At 42.2% G+C, this 20,458-nt stretch overlaps 5 protein-coding genes across 6 annotated transcripts; 2 read left to right on the top strand and 3 right to left on the bottom strand.

Moving 5' to 3' along the window:
• Positions 1–50: 50 nt before the first annotated feature.
• Positions 51–1,967, top strand: sat2b (spermidine/spermine N1-acetyltransferase family member 2b). Of its 2 annotated transcripts, none has more exons than XM_029173300.3 (6): positions 51–215; positions 363–414; positions 768–851; positions 1,277–1,378; positions 1,477–1,517; positions 1,635–1,967. In XM_029173300.3, the coding sequence occupies exons 1-6, from the start codon at positions 153–155 to the stop codon at positions 1,713–1,715; spliced, it is 423 nt and encodes a 140-aa protein (XP_029029133.1). In that variant the 5' UTR covers positions 51–152; the 3' UTR covers positions 1,716–1,967. The 2 variants fall into 2 exon arrangements, with proteins under 2 accessions (XP_029029133.1, XP_029029132.1); XM_029173299.3 differs by having other exon boundaries at positions 55–215; positions 1,648–1,967.
• A 245-nt stretch (positions 1,968–2,212) lies between these two features.
• LOC114869244 (claudin-15-like) lies at positions 2,213–5,845 on the bottom strand. Its single transcript, XM_029173297.3, has 5 exons — positions 5,626–5,845; positions 3,031–3,195; positions 2,831–2,912; positions 2,635–2,745; positions 2,213–2,556 (listed from the first exon to the last, which is right to left on the bottom strand). The coding sequence occupies exons 1-5, from the start codon at positions 5,837–5,839 to the stop codon at positions 2,457–2,459; spliced, it is 672 nt and encodes a 223-aa protein (XP_029029130.1). The 5' UTR covers positions 5,840–5,845; the 3' UTR covers positions 2,213–2,456.
• Positions 5,846–6,986: 1,141 nt separating this feature from the next.
• On the bottom strand, positions 6,987–11,668 carry grk1b (G protein-coupled receptor kinase 1 b). The gene is made up of 8 exons (XM_029173294.3): positions 10,990–11,668; positions 9,334–10,050; positions 8,853–8,980; positions 8,551–8,708; positions 8,308–8,391; positions 8,089–8,213; positions 7,806–8,007; positions 6,987–7,697 (listed from the first exon to the last, which is right to left on the bottom strand). Exons 2-8 carry the CDS (start codon positions 10,030–10,032, stop codon positions 7,414–7,416), a joined length of 1,680 nt encoding a protein of 559 aa, XP_029029127.1. The 5' UTR covers positions 10,033–10,050; positions 10,990–11,668; the 3' UTR covers positions 6,987–7,413.
• A 972-nt stretch (positions 11,669–12,640) lies between these two features.
• slc25a35 (solute carrier family 25 member 35) lies at positions 12,641–18,847 on the top strand. The gene is made up of 6 exons (XM_041073711.2): positions 12,641–13,996; positions 14,080–14,145; positions 14,226–14,378; positions 15,077–15,211; positions 15,709–15,870; positions 18,152–18,847. Exons 1-6 carry the CDS (start codon positions 13,625–13,627, stop codon positions 18,200–18,202), a joined length of 939 nt encoding a protein of 312 aa, XP_040929645.1. The 5' UTR covers positions 12,641–13,624; the 3' UTR covers positions 18,203–18,847.
• Positions 18,299–20,143, bottom strand: LOC114869243 (mannose-P-dolichol utilization defect 1 protein-like). The gene is made up of 6 exons (XM_029173296.3): positions 19,945–20,143; positions 19,616–19,681; positions 19,220–19,352; positions 19,045–19,130; positions 18,552–18,667; positions 18,299–18,463 (listed from the first exon to the last, which is right to left on the bottom strand). The coding sequence occupies exons 1-6, from the start codon at positions 20,033–20,035 to the stop codon at positions 18,299–18,301; spliced, it is 657 nt and encodes a 218-aa protein (XP_029029129.2). The 5' UTR covers positions 20,036–20,143.
• Between the last annotated feature and the right edge of the window lie 315 nt (positions 20,144–20,458).

Here is a 20,458-nt window from a genome sequence, read left to right as displayed (position 1 = left end):
TAATAAAGTGGTCCGTGGATCGACCTTTTATTGTGGAAACGCGCGTGCCGCTTTGGATTCGCTTCCGGCTCCACACGCGCGTGGTCTGTTCCATAAAAGTGGACGTGTAGCGGACTGAGGCTCGGATCGCGCGGGTCCTTTCTGTCGCAGACATGCAGTTCAAAATACGCGCCGCAAACAAAGAAGACTGTAAAGAAATATCGAGAATGATAATGGTGAGTCAGCGTCAGCGGGAAACCGCTGAAGCTGCGCTAGCGCCAGTTATAATGTCTGCAACACACATTACTGTAGGTTAGCACCGGTATAGTTGAGCTAAGGTAGGTTTCAATTAATAACCGTGACGTTTCTAAACCGTCTTTCAGGAACTGGCGGTTTACGAGAAAATGCCCGATCAAGTGAAGATATCGCACGAAGGTAAAAACGTACTGAACGTTTCTGTGTGAACCTTGAAAGGTGACGGCAAGCACGAACCTGACTCCACCTGTGAAAACTGAAGTTCTATACAATTACAATTCATCTAAACTGTTTCTGGCAGCAGATGTAAAAGCTCCACAATCCAAATTTTATTAGTGTTGGAAAAACGCACCCACTCCTAACAAACTGAGACGTGAACAGTTTTTTTTAAACAAACCTATTATTTTTTGTGAATTTTAATAACTTACAAACAAACAAGCCCTGCAGATGCAGAACCTGTTGTTTTATTGTTTATTCATTTCCATGATTAAGACTTACGTCACATTGAATTTACGCCTGTGTTGTTTTACCAGAATTGGAGCGTGATGGTTTTTGCCAAAATCCTTTCTTTGAATGTCTTGTAGCAGAAGTACCTGAACATCATAAGTCAAGAGAAGGTAAAGTGCAAGGTCTTTTTCAAGGTCTTTTTGATTGACTGCCAGCTTGGACCTATTGGTATCACACACAGATTATAAGGATTCGTGCCCTCATTATTTAGATATGCTCATTTAGGTTCCAACATCACGACTGCCCTGTTATAAAATGAGTGTTCGGTCCAGTCGCTGTCTGTAGGTAGGAGTTAACTAACAATCATTACCTTTGCCCAGTGAAAGAACGCCAAGAAAAGTTAAAGTTAGCTCCACTTCTTGATTGTGATTGGTTCATTTGTCGTACATTATATAGATACACATATTATTGTAGGCAGGCCTAACACAGGTAATGAAATTATCATGTTTTTTTTAATAAAGAGGACCAGTACACTGATTTGAATTATTCAGGTGTTCCTCCTGAAACTTTCTAATATCTTGTGTCTTGTGTGCAGGATTCACAGTTGTTGGATACGCCCTTTACTTTTACACTTACAGCACTTGGAGGGGGAGATCTCAATATCTGGAAGATCTGTATGTGATGCCAGAATTCAGAGGTAAAAAAACTTTTGGACACATACATCATTTATCATCAAATGTGAATAATTTCTTAATCAAAAGGTGTCAAATATATTTTAAACAATTGTCTTTGCAGGAAATGGCATTGGAAAGAGTCTGCTGAGCAAAGTTGCAGAAGTAAGATAATACAAGTGTGATTTAAATGGCATTAGAACACAAAACATGAATGAACATTTAATTGTTGATTTTTGTGTTTACCTGTTTATTATGTGATGACTACAACTCACTAACCAGTGTGTGTGTTTAGGTGGGCAACCAGAAAGGTTGTGTGCGGCTGCAGTTGTCTGTGTTGAACTGGAACACACCCACTCGTGATTTCTATGCTGCCAAAGGAGCTCAGGACCTCACTGACAGTGAAGGCTGGCACTTTATACGTTTTGATGGTCAGAACCTGGAGAATTTAGTAAATGAAGCACCGAAAGATGAGTAGTTTTGTAGGACAACATACTTTAATCGCTGTTTTTCTGCTTCATTCACCTTTTAAGACTGTGGCACTACAAGCTTCATTGTAGTGACACAGATGGGATTGTAGACAAAGTAAATTTGATTAAATAACTTCTCACTCTGCGTTTGAATGTCTGTGAGGCAAGTGATATACAGACAAGCTCTGTTAGCCAACATCTCTTTATTTTTAAAACTGGATAATAAATTTATTGGTCTCAACACTTTCAATGAAAATATACTGTATTTATCACTATATAAAACACTAAACACCTGGTCAGCAATTTTCATATAAAATTTAGATTGTATTTTAAAAATGCACATTCCAGAACAAATAAAAAAAGACAGAACCTAAAAATCTTATTTACAATAGCATTTCACTTTTTTTTACGTTTTTATAATAACACGAGTGTCTAAGGTTAAAAAAAGGTAGACCTGTAGAACATTTTCAGAGCATCTATACATTTAATATACATAAAAAGTCTGATTTGTATAAAGCCAATAAATTAAAGTTACTACTCTTTAACCATAACAAACAAGATTTTTCATTATAAACACTTCCCTTATACTGTATTCAAAATAATCACATTTCATTTTCTTATTTTCTTGTTTTTTTTAGACATACACTTTTTTACTGAAGCTGCTTGGCACAGAGTGAGGCGTCGACACGGTTGACAGAACACGTCCTACTTCTGCTCGTCTGTGTGAATAGCTCCTAAAATACAAGAGGCATTTTTCAGTTGGCTTCCACTGTATTAATCAAACACGTTTGGGGAAAAAAAGAAATACCCACGTTTTTTCCCTGGGTGTTTTGAGTTGGGAGGAACACATCAGGAGTGAACCTCCACAGATGGCGAGTGTGGCAGAACACCAGCCGATGTACAGGGCTTCTCCGAACTCGTACCTGTCAAACAAAAACTCTTTTATGCACTGCTGTTTAATTTATAGCATAATCAGCTTTTTTCTTAGGGCATATTGTGTTGACTTACTTAATTCCTGGGTAAAGCTCATTAAAAAAGTCTCGCGTGATGTTGGCTGCATACCAAGATATAGTAATCATAGTGCAAATCCCTACAAAACACACAAAATGGATTAGAGCTTTATCAGTCCCAGTTAGAAGCCATTGTATTATTTGTTTAAAATGTTATAATTGATGTTTATGCTGCCACCTCCATCTTAAAGACTTTACCTTGTAGTAAAAAGAAGAGCCCTCCACTTGCAGCGATCTTTCCTTTCAAAGTGTAGTTTTCGCCTCCTACTTTTGAGCAGCGCATTCCCACCAGCGTGGCCACCAGTCCAAACTTCCCAAGCACGATGGAGGTAATCATGAGTGCCCGGGAGGCCTGAACGTACCCTGTGTGCAAGCCAAGACGGGGCATTTGGTTAAAAGTGACAAGCCACAGAGACGCTCATGGGGAGTGACCCAGCGCACAACCAGAACCAGAACCAGAACATTTAGCTAATCAAGCATTTATCACAGTCACAGTGGTGCACGTTTGGCTAGAGGGCAACAAGCAGCTTTCGTTCTTGATTATGATTCTCTATCTTATCAAAACAGAAGTAGCTGGTGCACCTGTAGCTGAGATGAGGGCGTATGATCCCACTGTGTGACCTGATGTATGGCATCAACCACAATGAAATGTGACCACAGCTGATGTGTTTAATGTTGTTTGTTACATTAAACACACCATCCACACTTCAACACTGCAATAAACAAAGTGTTCCAAGTAATGTGTATAATTCAACAGCTTATATTACTACTAATAATAAATCATTTATTATTTTATGAGTATCTACTTTAGGTGTTTGTCAGGGTTCACTGAGGCCATGATAATTTCTTTTCTTGTCTTATCTGTATGATACAGTATATTACCATTATTAAATATTGATATTGCCAACACAGTAGAATTCACCTAGCAAAATCATAGACAAACAATGGACAGAGAAAAACAAAGCTCTCTTTAGTTTCGTCTTCAGCAAGTGAAATGCATGTGTAGTTTGTGGCATGTGGCCAGTCTAAACCTTTCACCCTTTTCTCATTTGTTCAAGTCAGCAATGTGCTTTGAAATGATTGTTTTTGCTGCAGGTCAATAATTGTCCATACTGTAGTGTCGACACGTCTCTGTGAACTTGCACACACGGTTCTGTGCGTGTCTGCATTCATTCACTGTGAGTGGCTGCGTCGGCCCAAGTCGTGGTTCTAGCTTAATGTTGCAACACACCGTGCAGTGGCCATGTCTGCCTTTTCGTGGCTTTGGTCTCACTATTGTGTCAGCGTTTACCCAACCTGGCTTTGGTGCGTTTTGTTTTATGGTCTCTGTATTTCTGCTCATGAAGTCTTTAAATGAGAGGTGCTGCTGTCTGCATGACTGTTGCACCAACAAGTAACAGGTGCTCACTTGAAACCTGACAGTTATATTTTATGTTGTTTATTAAATTCTTTTAGACTTTAACCCAAACACCTTCAGTGTACAGCAATCACCTTTATTCTTACTGATGATTTAAGGCCTTTTAGAGACTGTACAACATGTTTTTGTTGTACAGGTTGTTTTATCTGCACAACTTTCATACTGCATTTGCTTTATGAAGAGTATTTCTTAGTAAGGCCACAGTTTTGAACGCCTGTAGAGTCAGTTGCAGCTTATGTGGTGAAAACAGAGCATCATGTCCAGCAATTCAAGACACAATAGACAACTTCTATTTAAAATTATATTTCCTAATAACCTAACTCTGCAATTTATAAAAAACTTTGAACACTAAACTTAAATATCAGAAGGTTAAGGCCAACATTACAATTAACTTAACATTCTGCAAATAGCTTAAAACTATTTTTCACCTTTAAGGTGTTTGTTTCAAAAATGTTATTAATAATATGGACCCATAATTACTAACAGTCACAAGATTTTAAACTGATTTGCTACCTAATGTTTTCACAATCACAGGAAAGCAGCTTCTGGTCACACACAAAAACACAGTTTACCTAAATGTTACCTGAATAGAACAGGGACAAAGCCAGGAGCCCGAAATTAACAGTAATTATCAAACTGTGATATATTATACAATGAATATATATATGTGTGTGTGTGTGTGTGTGTGTGTGTGTGTGTGTGTGTGTGTGTGTGTGTGTGTGTGTGTGTGTGTGTAGTTATATATATAAGGGTGAGACTCCTACACTTAAGGTTGGTTACAATTATTGTTTTTTAATGATATTCTTAAAACTTTGCGCACCTCTTAAACCTACACTTTTATCACATGGTTATCTTTATTTTATTTATCGATTATAAGTTATATCAATTATTTTGTTGCAGACTTCATTTAAAAAATACATGAAAAATGAAAGAACTAACACAATCAAATATGAATATATTCATGTCTATCTTTGAGGAATCATACTGCGATTAAAAAAGAGCAAATATGGACATAATATAATGTTTTATTAATATATAATATAAAACGACCAAACTATGTTTTACCTATAACAACTCATTATAACAATTATATTAATAACATTTGAGTGTCATAGCAAGTGTTCATACCTTACTTTTTGCATACTTTGTTTTTATTTACTGTAATTTATGAATCTACATTAATTACAGTTTATAACAGATTTAGATGATCTAGATCTAGATGGTCTAGCATTGAATTCATATTGTGAAATTAGAGATTTAAAGAAAAATAAATAAATAGTAAATTTTGTAATAATGTTTGCAAAGTGTGTGATGCTATGCTATGCTACAATATAATGCTCTGTTTTACACAGAATCATTTGAATACTTAGACATACCTGGGAGAGCAAACAGGGAGGGAAATTCTCGGCAGTTGTAGGCTGCTGAATCACTAGCACAAGACATCCACAGGTTCTCAAAGATCGCAGAGGTTAAAATGACGCTACCATCTTGAGTGGACACTCTCCAGTACTGGTTTTGCAGCGCTACAAAAACCATGACCCAGCTCACAAATCCTAGAAAAAGTGATATCACCTCAATAATCCCTTTCATCTTTCTAAAAAGCAACGCTGAGTAGATGAGTAGAGTTCTCTATTCACAGACTCCGTGGCTAAGGTGCATTTTGGGAGTGTGAGGACACACAGACTTTTTTCCCACGTACAAACCTAAATATTGATTATGTGGCCGCACCACTGTTCACTAAATAGGTTGTTCCCTCCCAAATTTATGATATTTCACGTGCCTGGAATGTTATCAGTGGCAGTTGAAACAAAGATAATAACTTGTAAAATAATTATCATAGACTTACATCAGTGAATGTAAAAGCTTTAAAGGACTAGACACCAGTAGCTTTGACATGTTTGTGAATAGATTTAGTTCTGAGTATTTTTCCATAGGACACTTATTTAATAGCAGCGTGATTCTGAAATGTTGTGTTGCTGTAGTACAGGGCTGTCGGAGCCATTCGGCAGAAAGTTCTCTTTTTGCCCCAACATTAGCGGAAATGTTAAGTTGAAACTTCAAACCTACTGTTTATGGACAATATCTTATCACATGTGAAATCCCTTTAGCTGATCACTCCTCTGAGGCATAGTTCAAAGTTCCGTTTTATGCTTGTAAGTATTGAACAGATACCCCGTCTAATTGTAAAACCCTCTGGCTGTTAATATTTACCTGCCATTCATTTAATGAGCTAAATATTCTTCAGATGTTCCCGCATCCGCCTCCGTGCTAAGTACACATTAAACAAACTTAAAGAGGATATTGTCCTTAACCTCTGACTCTGACTAGTCATTCTTTGGCTCCTGAGTAACTGATAGTATACTAATTAGACACATGACTTAACAATTGGCTAATTCAAATGTAAATGCTGAATTATGGACATGTATGTCATGTCAGGAAGCATAGCTGACAACATCTGCATGGTTGCTTGTTTATTAATGTGATTCATCAGCACAGGACACCTCCTTCCATTTCTCCGTGGTCCTGTTCTAATTCTCACAGGACTTAAACTCACTCCTTACACTTCACATACATTTTGAGGAAAAAATGTCTACTAATCGTCGAATATGTTCTAGAACTACTCACTTCCCTTGTCAGTGCTCATAATCTCATGCCTGATCAGCGTAGTTGTTAATTCTGTTGTGTACTATAAAAAAAACACTTCCATGGAATGAGGACGCATACATTTTATTGATTGCTTCAAACTCTATAACAGTCGCCATAATAATAACATGAACTTTAATTTAGAATGAAATAAACAATAGTCACATAACATTATCACATCAAATCAGTGTCTTTTCTTTAATAAATAAATATTATATAAAGAAATTTATTTAGTGTCTTTACAAAATAATTGTATTACTTGACGCTAAGCAAATAAACTGATATATATAATAAGATGTCATATTTACATTTTTGTTACATAATATATGACTATATAATGTCAAATACTTTTATTTTTATAGTTACACTAATAATATTACAAATATTACAATATACAGTAGGTACATAATATGTGTAAATATAAAGAACAGGAGTAAATGGCACCCAATGAACACAATCTGAATCTACATGTGTTTAAATTGAATAGATATTCTCCCCTGTGCTCTGTTTGTGGCTCTAACTCAAAGCAGTACACATCCTCCGCCCTTGGCTTCCACATAGTTCGGGTCCAGATCTTTGGGCAGCTTGCCGTTATCTCCCCAAATATTCATTTCCCCAAACACACCCGTCTCAATCATCTCCTCCTGCCAAGGGATTGGGACCTTGCCAGAAGCGAAGTCATTGTAGAAATCGGTATCCGCGTTATCCAGAACCACGCCTTTGATTGTGCTGAAGGCGCCCACATCATCAATGTCTTTGGCGTAGACCATTTTGGGATCGGGTACAAACGGCGGCGGTAGCATGCCTTTAGAAGAAACACAACCAGACATTGGTGCCATAATGGTAGTTGTTAGTGAGTTAGCTTAGTTGTTTAGCTTTGTGCTTGTGGATCCATGTGTTTAATGTCACCCACCTGCCTCCAGGCGCCCCCAGTTAATCTCTTTAAAAAAAGGTTGGTTCTTAAGTTCAGCGCATTCATTATTTTTGAACCCGAGGCGTTTCAGTGGATCCTTCTCCATGAGGCCTTCACAAATATCCTTGGCCTCTTTGCTAAAGTTCGGTGTATATGGAACTGGATCGTTTACAATCCTACGACCCACCTCGTCATTGTCAACCTGAAGAGAAATCATTTATAGGTGATTTTGTTTGAATGTAGGCATTTCTAATGACATGGGTCTGTTTTGGCTTGTTTGTACCTTCTCCCCTCGTTGTCTAAAAGGCCCTTTGGCAGCGATCATTTCAAACACCGTGACTCCCAGGGTGAAGTAGTCAACTGAGTAGTCGTACTCCTTCTTCTGTATCAGCTCCGGAGCCATAAATCCTGCGTGGACATGATTTCTAGTCTTTAGAGATGCTGACCTGGGTTGTTTGTTTAGTGTTACACATCAACCTTTCCTCCAGTCTGGTTCACCTACCAGGGGTTCCTGCGTATCCACTCGTTTTGTCTTTTCCTGGAGGAATCTCCACAGCCAGACCCATATCTGACAGGCGGACGTTTCCTAAGTTAAAAGCTTTGGTTACATCAGTGTTTTAGAGCTACCAAACTATGATGTGCAGATAAATTGAATAAATTAATTATTTTTTTTAATACTTACTAAATATTTATTTTTAAAATCTGTATTGATGTCCCATTAAATTCAGCAAAAACAATATTTCACCTGCGTCGTCCAGCAAGACGTTCTCTGGCTTCAGGTCTCTGTAAACGATCCGGTGCTGGTGAAGGTGTTCCAACCCACAGATGATCTGGGCTGTATAAAAGCATGTCCTCTTCTCATCAAAGCCAGGGTTTTTTTCATCCACGTTGTACATATGAAACCTGTGAGACGAGGGAGATGTTACTGTAGCGTCTGAAGCTGACTCAACACATAGAGTGTTTAGCCCATATGTTAAGTGAGGGGTTATACCTTGTTGGAAGACAAGAGGGGAACGGGTCAGGACGGTGAGTGTTTTTACTGAATACCTGAGGTCTCCTCCATTCATAATGGTCATAACTAGGCAGAGGTCAGTCTTGGTCTGGAACGAGTAAGCCAGCGAGACAATGAAGCGACTGTGAACCTTCGCAAGGATGCGCTTCTCCACGATGGCCCCCTAAACGCAGACACATCCATGGTGTAGATTCATATTTCCATAATATGGAAACTTCCAAACAACCACAGCTGGATCATTCAAGAAAGGCTCAAAGTTACTGCCGCTAATGTTTAACTTGAATTCTTTTATGACGAGGGCCTATCTTGACTATAGTATTTATACATCAACAATGAAAGTGATGCAGTGTTGCAATGCTGCTGCTTAAGTCTCAGTAAACTACTTTAAAAAGTAAATAATTCACTGACGTTTACTGGGACAACATCAGTGTAACAGGATCTGAGTCGTTAACATTTTGAGTCAGTTTCCTGCTGTTAAATACTTGTCAACCCTGTGTTGCCCCATCACGCCTTTACCTCATAGCCCTTGCGCTTCTTCAGCCTCTTCTTCTCCAGCTTCTTGTTGGCGTACATTTTGCCCGTTGCCTTCGCCTGGCAGGCATACACTTCCCCAAACCCCCCTTTCCCCAGGACCCTGAAGTCCATGAACCACTCCTCGTCGACAGGCTGGCCCTCCAGGCATTTGAACTGAACATAGCGCAGGAAATACATGCTGCTCTTGAAGCCGTCCAGGGCCTTTTTCTCCAGGTGTTTGAGCAGCTGCCGCTCGCTCTCTTTAAAGAGGTCGGTGCGGTTGTTTTTGTAGTCTTCCCTCACTCGAGTGACGACCTTCTCCTCCAGGAAGCTGCAGAAATGTTTTGAAGCAGACTCAAAGTACTTATTGGCTACTTTCTGGGCCTTCTTCTGCCTGTCCTCCTCTTGGCATATGGTGTAGTCTTCGATGTCTTTCCACAGCTCCACAGCATTCTTGTGGTTGGGGTCGCTCTCCAGATACTGCTGGAAGAGGCGCTTGCCGATGGGCTGTTTGATGCACATGCTGTCGAACGCCGTGTCCACAGTGGCCTTGGTGCTTTCACAATCCCTGATGTGAGGGAGTTTTAGCCTGGCGCGCATCTTCTTGTCGCGCATGGCGGCGGCCGCGGCTCCGTCCACGCTGCCACGGGCCGAGACGTAGGCAGAGTTTGCCACCACTGTTTCCAGTCCGCCGATGTCCATGGCTGCAGCTCTGTTATACTGCACACAACAGAGACAGTGCTCAATGTTTGCTGTTCATAATGATATGTGTGTCTTTAATTCATCTGCCTGTCAAAGATAAACACTTCGTATAGTCATGTTGGTAAGAAAGTGGGTTCTTATGTGATGATGATGACTGCAGAGGCAGGGGAGGCACAACGCTGTGACATGCTGCACCCTGCTGTTGAGAATAAATCCGTGAGGACAGCGTCTTACAGACAGGACGGGCATGGCACAAAATTAGCATGTGTACACGCTCACACACAAAGTTGGGGATTTAGGCAGGAAGTAGAGCATTATCTCACATGGGCCAAGCTGACTGCTTTTAGCCCGGTTCCCTTCTGTCCTTTCCGTTTTTCAGATTACCCTCCTGAAGACAAATGATTCGCTCCTGTAGCATAGTTATATAGTTTCAGGCTAATTGCAATAACTAGTCCTTCCTTTTATTGAATGTTGATTTAAATTGCAGGCCTTTTGTCTGTAATTCTATGCTGTACAACTAAGAAGAGGCAGCTGTTTTTCTGACTGTATATTTCATATATATAAACGTCTGTTTATGAACCAATACATGCATCTCTGAAAGTGATCCTGCACAGGTCTTTTCCTGACTTTGTGTAATCCAGTTAACACTAACTCTTGATACCACAGATTCACTTCTAAAGAAGGTGACTGACCTGATTGTAAAGATAAAGGTGGAACACTTAAAGTCACTATTTACTTATAACAAAGTTTAACATTACATTGACATTACATTGAGTTCTGTTGTCTTTTTTAGTTATGACAGGAAATGACTGGATCTTAGTTTATGGAAAATTGAATGCACTATTTAATACTATGCACTATTTTTATAAACTAATGTGACATCTGACATCAATTTGTTAAATTATTACAGTGCATGAATGCATTTACAGTAAAAGTAGAATTGATTCATCCACTCACCTTTCTTGATGTTGCAGGCAATCAAATGAGGACTTAAAACCAGCAAATCAAACCCAGCTGTGCAAGACCCAGCATATATGTTTGTCTTGTGTTTGCTCCTTTCTCTTCCATTAAATAAAAATCATGCCTTTCCTTCCAGATCCTTGTAAACACTCTCTCCTCCTCGCCCTCGGTCCTGCAGCGCAGCGTGAACGAGAGTCAGGTTGAAGTTTACCCTGCACCTGAAATCCTACTTTGCACTTCATTAGGTGGTGAGGATTACACCCTGACATTATTGGAGAGAGCAACTAGGCAAAAGCTATTAGTGTAACTCAGGAGCAGTGGCAGTAATTGGTAATGATGAATCTTAAGCTACAGCTAAGCATAAGTCAACTACTTAATATTACACATAATTTGTCTCAGTTTTCATAATGACCTTTTCAGCAAAGCTTGCTCTAACTTAACTCTAAGTTCATCCTCTAATTCTAAATCAATCAATAAATTGGACATGGTTAACAGACTATGCATTGCAGAAATAATACAGATGCAAGAAACTGCATTTGCTTATTAAGATTTTCATTTTCAGCGCGTTGGTGAAGGACTTTGACCATGGGGGCAGCAGTGTTGGAGTGAGGGCAAACGCTGAAGCCTGGAGTTTAAATGCTTACTCCAGCTTATTCCCACATGCAGGTGAGCTGAACAGATTTTAAACGGCCTGTATGTGTGAATGTGAGCGTGAGTACCTGTCTGTATCCATTTGTCAGTTCCGCCGCAGACCTAGCTTGTCCGGCGTGCACCGCGCCTCCTGCACGATGCCACAGAGCAAATCCTATTTGATGTGCGTTAGGTTGAGGTGAATCAGATTTTGCTTTCAAGTCTAATCCAGCTCAGAAGAGGTACAAACGCACCCAACCTGACCAGGAGGTTGGTCTGTAGTTCAGGAGATAAAATCTACATGGAACTAATCACTGTCATCTGAAAACCCAACAATAGAATCATAGATAGAGTCAGCTTCAAACTTTTATTAGGATTATTCTTATTTTTCCAGCTTTGCTCAGGGCTCATATGGCTTGACTTAATGATGGCATGTCTACTGTGCTTCTAGGACACGTGGGTAATCTTCTCCTAATCAGCATAATTTCAATGTTGTCTTACATTCGCTCACGCTGGAATTGTCAAATGTGTGTGATCCCTGGACAGCTGGGCCATAAGTTCTCTTGAGCTGATTAAACAGAGATGTGGTTAAAAACAGCATTGAAAGTCTGAGTTGTCCCTCCAACAGTAATCTCATTGATTGGTGACACTGTCCCGGTGACCTCGTACTTGACTGAACTGTATTCCCTTTAATAGATAAAACTCTTATTGACATGCAGTACATAACGATGCGTGTCCACTCAAGGCTCATTGTTAATGTTAAATATCAAGCGATGCATAATTGTGCCAATATTTGGAGATTGAGGCCAATTGGTCTATGGGTCTATAATAGTAAAGAACTAGCCTTAACCAGTAAACCAACATTTATTTTGCTAAATAAACAATAACGATGTAATTCCAGGCCCAGGACAGTAAAGACTATTTTGTGTTCTTACAAAGACAATCATCCCTTAATCAGAGCAACTGCAGCTTATCTGCTGTGAGCTGACATTTGACCTACATGTATAATAGGACTATGTACATCCAATATCTTGTGCCATGCATGCAGAAAAATGCTCTGAAGCCAGCTCAGTATTTATGGTAGAGGCTGAAATGTTTTATAGACTGTATCAAAGACAGATCATTTAAATGGAGGTGTTTGTTATTTAATGTAACACTGGATTCAGAATTTCTGATTGTGTTAAAAAGGATGAATATAGTTCTGTGTAAGCTTCTGTGTCAGAGTTGACACAACAATTACTGGAGTGGATTCTTGGCGGTTTCGTTTAGATAGGGATCACTGTGCAGCTGCTGAAACCTTCGCTGCAGCTTGTTGTCTCTGCCGCTTGATGGCGCTGTGTGACGTTAACGGGCATTTTAAAGGGACAGAGTGAGTCTTGAGGTCCAAGCTGCTACTGTATAACCGAAACTAAAGACCTGTTTTCATTGGCTGACGGAACGAGCGTCAGACATACGTAGGCTATGAAACTGTGGAGTTGGAGGTACCAATATCTCCGGGATGAGACGTTTAGGGGGCGGAAAAAAAGTGGACGAACATTATAATGAAAATATAATCAAAATTAATCTTTCAGCCTGATGTAAAACAACTCTTAGACATTTACGCATTTCTTCTTTTTTTACATAATTAGATAAAAAACTCATTTAAGGGAGTTGCGATTAGGCCGAATCCATGGTTATGTCTATAATCTATATTTTGTTATATTATTTATATGAACGTATAATCCAAACACTAATAGCATGAATAATAATAGATAGTAATCAGTAATACTAGATTGCACTTCGATTGGCGTTGCACGTTCACCAGTTAGTGGTGAGAATTACGAGGCGCCCGTGAAGTGGTCTTATGTCGGCTCACTGATGTAACGCGTCAATGTGTCTGGCGACAGATTACAGTGGATGTGTGAAGGAGGAGGGGACGCGGTTGAGCAGAAACAAACACAAATGACGGTCGGGTCGGACTAACGGCTGCTCCGGGCTCGCGTCGCTCCTCGGCTCCTCCGCCATGGATTTCCTCCTGAGCGGCGTGGCGGCGTGCGGGGCGTGCGTGTTCACCAACCCGCTGGAGGTGGTCAAAACCCGCATGCAGCTGCAAGGGGAGCTGCAGAGCCGGGGCACGTACCGCGTTTACTACCGCAACGTGTTCCACGCGTTTTACACCATCGGGAAGGTGGACGGGCTGGCCGGCCTGCAGAAGGGACTGGTGCCCGGCCTGTTCTACCAGTTCTTCATGAACGGGGTTCGGCTGGGCTCGTACGCCGTCATCGAGTCCTCCGGGTACATCCACACAAATGGACGGGTCAGCGCCGTCAAAACCACCGTATCGGGGGCTCTGGCTGGAGTGGTGGGAGCCGTGATGGGCAGCCCCATATACCTGGTCAGTACCAGTCCCAGCAGCCTGTGGGGCATTTGAAGGTGAGCTGTGAGCGTGGTGTAACTCCCATCGGCCTCTGTTCACAGGTCAAGACGCATCTACAGAGCCAGGCCGCCTCCTCCATAGCTGTTGGACACCAGTACAAGCACCAGGTGAGCCCCCGGGCCAGGCTGCAGGCGTTCGGGTGGCGTTCATGGTGGGTCGGCTCACGTGCGCCCCCTCTCCCCGGCAGGGCATGGTCCACGCGCTGGCAGCCATCTACAGGGAGCACGGCGTCCTGGGACTGTGGAGGGGCTCCAGCGCCGCCGTGCCGCGGGTCAGCGTCGGGTCGGCGGCTCAGCTCTCCACCTTCTCCTCAGCCAAGGAGCTTGTGACGGACCTACAGGTAGTTCAAGAACTGGTGTCACCTCTTAAAATGTGTAATTTAATTGAAATTGTTTTTGTTGGTTGGATAAAACAATGTACCGGGCCTAAATTCTGCACCAGTCCATTCCTATCCATTAGCCGTGCTCATTAGCTCCAGCCCCGAGCGCACACATTTGCAGTCAGTAGCTGTGCACGCGTTACAAAAGCGGCGATTGTGACATTGACAATGCTCTGGGCCCTGCACGCTTCTCGAATGGCAACCCGACACCTTTCACTGCCCCCGCTGCCTGAAAACACAGAGCGCATTCAGCTCACGCTGATGAGCGACGGACAGCGGAATCCGAACTCCGCTGGGAGGCGGCTTTTTCTGCTGTTTTCCTCAAAGTGTCAAGTTCAATTGAGCTTTTCAGCTGGTTGTGGTGGGTGGGTGTGGGCTGAGGTGGGCTTTGTTGACTTGTCTCCCACTGCCTCTTGCATAAATTGCTACATTCCTGCAGTTTTTGTCACATGTAGAGAGATGAAAATGGAAATGGTTTACTTGTATGTGATTAAATATAGTAGACACTAAAATAGAACCTGTAGGAGATGATGACTAGTTAAAATTAGACTGCACACGTGACTGGACACTGATGACTTGGACCGGTCTATTTTCACCGGTGCCAGGAACGCGGCGCGGCCCATCTCGTAGTCATGGTGTGAGCGCTCCTTCCTCCGCAGGTCTTCTCTAAGGACAGCTGGCTGGTGGCGCTGAGCGCCGGCATGATCAGCAGCGTGGTGGTGGTGCTGGCCATGACGCCCTTCGACGTGGTGAGCACGCGACTCTACAACCAGCCCGTGGACCACTTGGGCAAGGTGAGAGGCACAGCAGGGGGTCCACAGACTCAAGTTATGCTCCAAGCTACAGCTGAGTAATGAGTGATCGTAGACAGTTACAGTATTATAACAGGGTAATATTAAGGTAACTATGTTATTCTATAGCCTGATGATACTAAATGAATAGAAACAGTACTGCTCAGATTCATGGTCATTAAACGAATACCAGTTAAAGTAAAGTAGTTTAAGAAATACACGAGTTAAGTACAAGTACCTTGAAACTGGACAATAAGTGCAGTACTTAGTTAGTTATTGACTTATTGTCTGTGCTTATTTCTCACCTGTGATGGAGCCACTGTTTAACTACGTTCCGCTTCCCACAGTGTCTGAGGGAACATTTTGTGCCCTGTGTTTTTGTGTATACTGTACTTCGTCTCGTATGTACAGTAGAACTGTGCTGTGTGTGTGTGTGTGTGCTGCTGGGACACAAGGCAGCTGATCAGATGGAGGTTGACGAGCGTCTTCTCATCTTTTAGGGTCAGCTTTATAAAGGCTTCCTTGACTGCTTCTCCAAGACGCTGAGGAAGGAGAGTGTGACGGGACTCTACAAAGGACTGGGAGCCTCTTATTTCCGACTCGGTCCTCACACAATTCTGTCTTTGTTCTTCTGGGACGAACTGCGTAAACTGTACAAACAGGTCAGATAACGACAGGAAGGCGGAACCAGAGAGCTCAGTAACTCATTAAGCTCAGGGAGCACAGTTTCAATGTGTGCTTTAATGAGTTTACTGTTATGAGGTCAAATAAAAGCAGGCGCCGGTGATGGTATACACTCCAATAAAGAACAAAACGTATCAGGACTCAGGATGACTCAGGATGAGGAGCATCACCTGGTTCTTCTGGCTCAAACCCAGAAACTTATGTCAGTTGTGAAATTTCAAAACATACACTTTGAACCGAAGCGTATCTTCTGCCGAAGGCATCAAATGTGGCTGAGACTTTAAGAGAATGAAGCGATTGTGCCAACAGCCACACAGGTGGAATTTATGCTCCGATATGAAATGAGGCATTGACCGTGTGAGGACCTGTTCTCGTGTGTGTGGCTTCATCATACGTGTGTGTGACCTAACTGTGTAACTCCTGTGGTTCCTCGTGTGTCTGCGATTGCTCATCTATGGAAATCCAGGAGGCCTCGTGTTCGACCGTCATATTTGGAGCTCCTTCCTCAGAGCTGGCTGACTTGTTCTTTCCATCGTTTCATAATATCTCAGATTGACCCATACCCCTAATGCCATTTAAATGCTAGTGGTAAACCTTTTTCCTGTCTGACTCCAAATGCTCTATTTGGATCATACTTACTGTTAGCAGCTTAGCTCCTGCAGTATTTAGTGGCGTTGCTAGTAGATTTTCAATAATTTAAACCTTTTGATGTGTATGATATTCTTTCTCTAATGTGCCAAGAATTGTTACAGCAATAGAAGAGAAAATGTAGATTTAGATTTATAAGAATTAACACATAGATAAGTGATTATTTACATGACAACAGCGCGGCACAGCCGGTGCTAAAGGATCCAGTCGGACCGGTTCCTTAGCACAGTTCCTCACATTCCATTCAGCAGCTCAATAATCACTCTCCCTTCATTATCTCTGATCGTTTTAACCAAATGAGGTGGACCGTGACTCAAACATTTTAATGAATGTGCTGCTCAGGTCTGAGCCACATTTGATGCTTTCTTTGTAAAGTGAACAAGGCTGTCAAAAGTGTCAAGATTTTTATAACAGCTTATTATTCTAGTAATGATTCAAGTTACTGATCATGTTACTGAGGCAGCACAATCTGTCTGACTTTTAATAAATGTACTGTAGCTATAAGTGCAAACTTGTATTTAGTTCACGTGTGACAGCTGGCGATGAACTGGTTCGATGAATGTAATGTGCAGCAACTTGATAGCGTTTCATGGATGTTTTACTTGAATGCGTTTCTTGCTTTGAGTAGCCAGTGTTTCAGTGAAGCGGTCATGACGAACAAATGAACCAATGAAGCCTTTCACAATTTGTAAGATGTCTCACTGTGGTTGGCTTATGGTTCATTTCCTCAAATTCCAAAAGAACTGAAACACGTTAGCATCATCTTGGAACTTGATCACCTGATAACGTTCCCGTCTTCTGTTGGGATTGGAGAACAGAAAGTGCAGCGCTTTGGTCTTTCACATGTCTGGTTTATTCATCAAGCGCCCTTATGTTAAAGACAAGGTTAAGATCTAGAAATTGGTATTGTACAGACATAGGAGTGTCTCCTGCCTCAGGCCTCTGAGCCCAAGGTGTTTGATGTACTGTGACTCAGAAAGTTATCAAACTGCAAACAATAATAGACAAACAGTTTAAGGCACACAGTCCCTGAAGGAAATGTAGGACGGGATCATTGTATGTGCACATGGAAACGGTCTGAAGGCGGCAGCGGAACCAAACTGTACCAATATAAACTACCAGAAAAAATATGCGGATAATATTTAACACAATGAAGAAGGACATGACACAACACATAAGCGACATGTTAATCAGCAACACTGTCCACTGTCATTCACAGAGGCTGGAGCAGAGGAGTTCAGGAAAAACAAAACAATCATTGGTCCCAGTAAATAAAAGTGTTAAGCAGCACGTTCTGCAAATACTTTATTGTAACAGTCTCCAGTTGCGAACCTGGTTCCCTGAGACTACAGTAACTAACAATGACCACTAGAGGGCGACACGACGTTTTTCCTTTGGACCCCGTACAATAATAGACTACATGCGTATGACGTCATGAAGCAGACGTGCATTGTAGGCATAACAGCACCAAGCGGCAGTATTGAGTTGTTTTACAGTATCACTAGTGAGATATTTGAGACGTTTACACTGTGCTCAGAATCACAAGTCATTTCTTATCTTATGACTATGAAGTAATACTAAGTTGTCGCATCTATTCACGTTTCGCTTTAGTGCTGGCGTGGGTCCTGTAGCAGAGAACCTGGGCCAGCAGGGCGCAGCTGAGGAAGGCCGACAGCGTGTGCGAGACGGTCGCCATGGAACTTCCCGTCTCCTGCACATTGAAGCATTTCCAGTAGAAAACAACGACAGTAAAGGTTGTCAGTGTAAACTGTACATTAGTGCAGCAGTGTGAGTGATTCTGGACGCGCTCACCTGTACAGAAGTGAAGGTGGCTCCCAGGGAGCCGGCCCACGTCAGAAACACAGACAGACTGGACAGTTGTCCTGTGTGACCGTTACAGTAATTTGTTCCAGCCTGAAGAGCCTGAAATCAACAAATCCGTCAACACATCTTCACATTTACGGCCAATCGTGAACTTTAGGCTTTTAAATCCTGCAACGGCAGACAGTACCTTGCTTGCGATGAGGGCTGCCACACTGGAGCTGTGCATCGCTAAGATGACTTTTGCAGCTGCATAGGAGCCGAGGAGGAACATTACACACGTGTAGGCCAAGACGAACAGCAGTCCTGCCATGCAAACACACAAGGGTTCACAACACATGGATGAGAAGATTGACACTGTTTACAGACATATGCTGCAGGAGAAAAAAAAGCATAATTACACAGTTTGAGTAATTATATGACAGAACCTAGAATTATCATATTTTCTTAGTTGCGTGGACTGTAAATAAAAAGGCTTTTTACCAATGTGCTTGTGTAACCTGTCACCACAAGGGGGCGCTGTAAAGCTCACTGCTGCATTCTTCACATTCAGAAGCTTCAGTTCCGTTCAAGTCCTATTTTGCTGTGTGCAACTAATCATAGGACGTGACTAGGATCTGAAGCCACTGTGCAGCACATATGTGAAATATGCATTTTAAACCATCAGTAAAGTTTCTGTTCACCTTTGAGTGTGTCACCACGATAACGCAGGATGAGGAAAACAATCACAAGTGTCTGGGCCAGTGTGAGGATCCTCTCAGCCCAGGCACTGTGGGGCAAAGGTCACATCATGGTCATGGATAATAACAGTAGTATAAATGCACCACACGTGCAGCAGCATGGCTTCCAACTACGTACAAGAGTGGAAAGTGGTTGGCCATGGCGTAAACAACAGGACATGACAATGCATAGAGCTGCATGATGACAGAAACCAGACTCAGGCCCTCTGCGCTTCCACTCCACAGAATCTTCAGCAGCTGTGGAAGCTGAGCTGCAGAGAGAGGCGCAAGATGCATGATGGAACGGCGCTAATTGCATATAAACAATTAATATGCAAACAACAGGAAAAAGATGATGTGCTTTTTTTCCATAATATTGACAAGAAAACCAGGCCCTTCCACTGTTTTTGCTAATTGTCATCCGCACCATTGTGTAATTTTCTTGTTTATGAGTAAGGAAGGTGTGAACTCCGGCAGTCAGCAGATAAGAGTGTGGTAACCAGTTAGTTTACTGTCATATGAGGTGAAGTCTTACCCAGTAACACGTCCAGTAACATCCAAAAGCCGGCGGCTTTGGTCAGCACAAGCCTAACGCACGGCGCTTTGACATAAATGACAGACGGCAAAGAAAGTGGTCAGATTTCAGCAAATGCGCCACAAGACTCTGTTTATGTGACTAGCACGTCTTATTTTTCAATATGAGTTTGAGTAACCCACAAAATGGCTTAGTTTTCAACTATTTTGCAGCGTTGCGTCGCAGGAGGCAGAGGCGCACGCGTCGCCACCTCCCCGCGCCCACGCGCCGCACATCTGGACAGATCTGTCGCAACATTCCCACAGTTTGACAACCCGAGTCGGCCTCACCGTGAAAGTGGAGCCGGACGAAGAGCTCCTCGTAGCATTTGTCTGGCATGAAATAAGTAACCAGGAACTCTCTGACGGGAGACGAGGCCATGGTGGGACAAGTACGCGCAGGCAGCCCGGAGCGAAGACGGGGAGTCGTACAAAGGTTGTTTACGGCTAAAGAGGAGCCCCGGCTTGTCTGCGTGTTGTCGTTCAGAGGGGCCAGGGAGCTTAAACAGCCGGCTTGGTCCTGGGGGATGGGGGTGGGGGGTGGTTGTGATCAGCAAGAATAAGAAAGAATGTTTGGTGTCACTTTATACTCATCAAATCAAAACATCGAAAAAAAATGTTCATATGTTCATCTCACACCAATGCGGAAACAACAGCTGGAACTTTTCACAGCACTTTGATGATGTTCTTATCTAATACATTTTCTGCGGTGGGCGTGGCCGCACAGTGTGTGTGTTTACTTTGACTAATTCTAACAGTACATAGGAACGTGGTGGCGTTTAAAACTGGATTATGATTATACTAG

Source organism: Betta splendens, chromosome 14 (genome assembly GCF_900634795.4).
Source record: "Betta splendens chromosome 14, fBetSpl5.4, whole genome shotgun sequence".
Taxonomy (NCBI): Eukaryota; Metazoa; Chordata; class Actinopteri; order Anabantiformes; family Osphronemidae; genus Betta; species Betta splendens.
The sequence above is the reverse complement of the archived record's forward strand: the minus strand, read 5'-3'. Positions and strand labels throughout refer to the sequence as shown.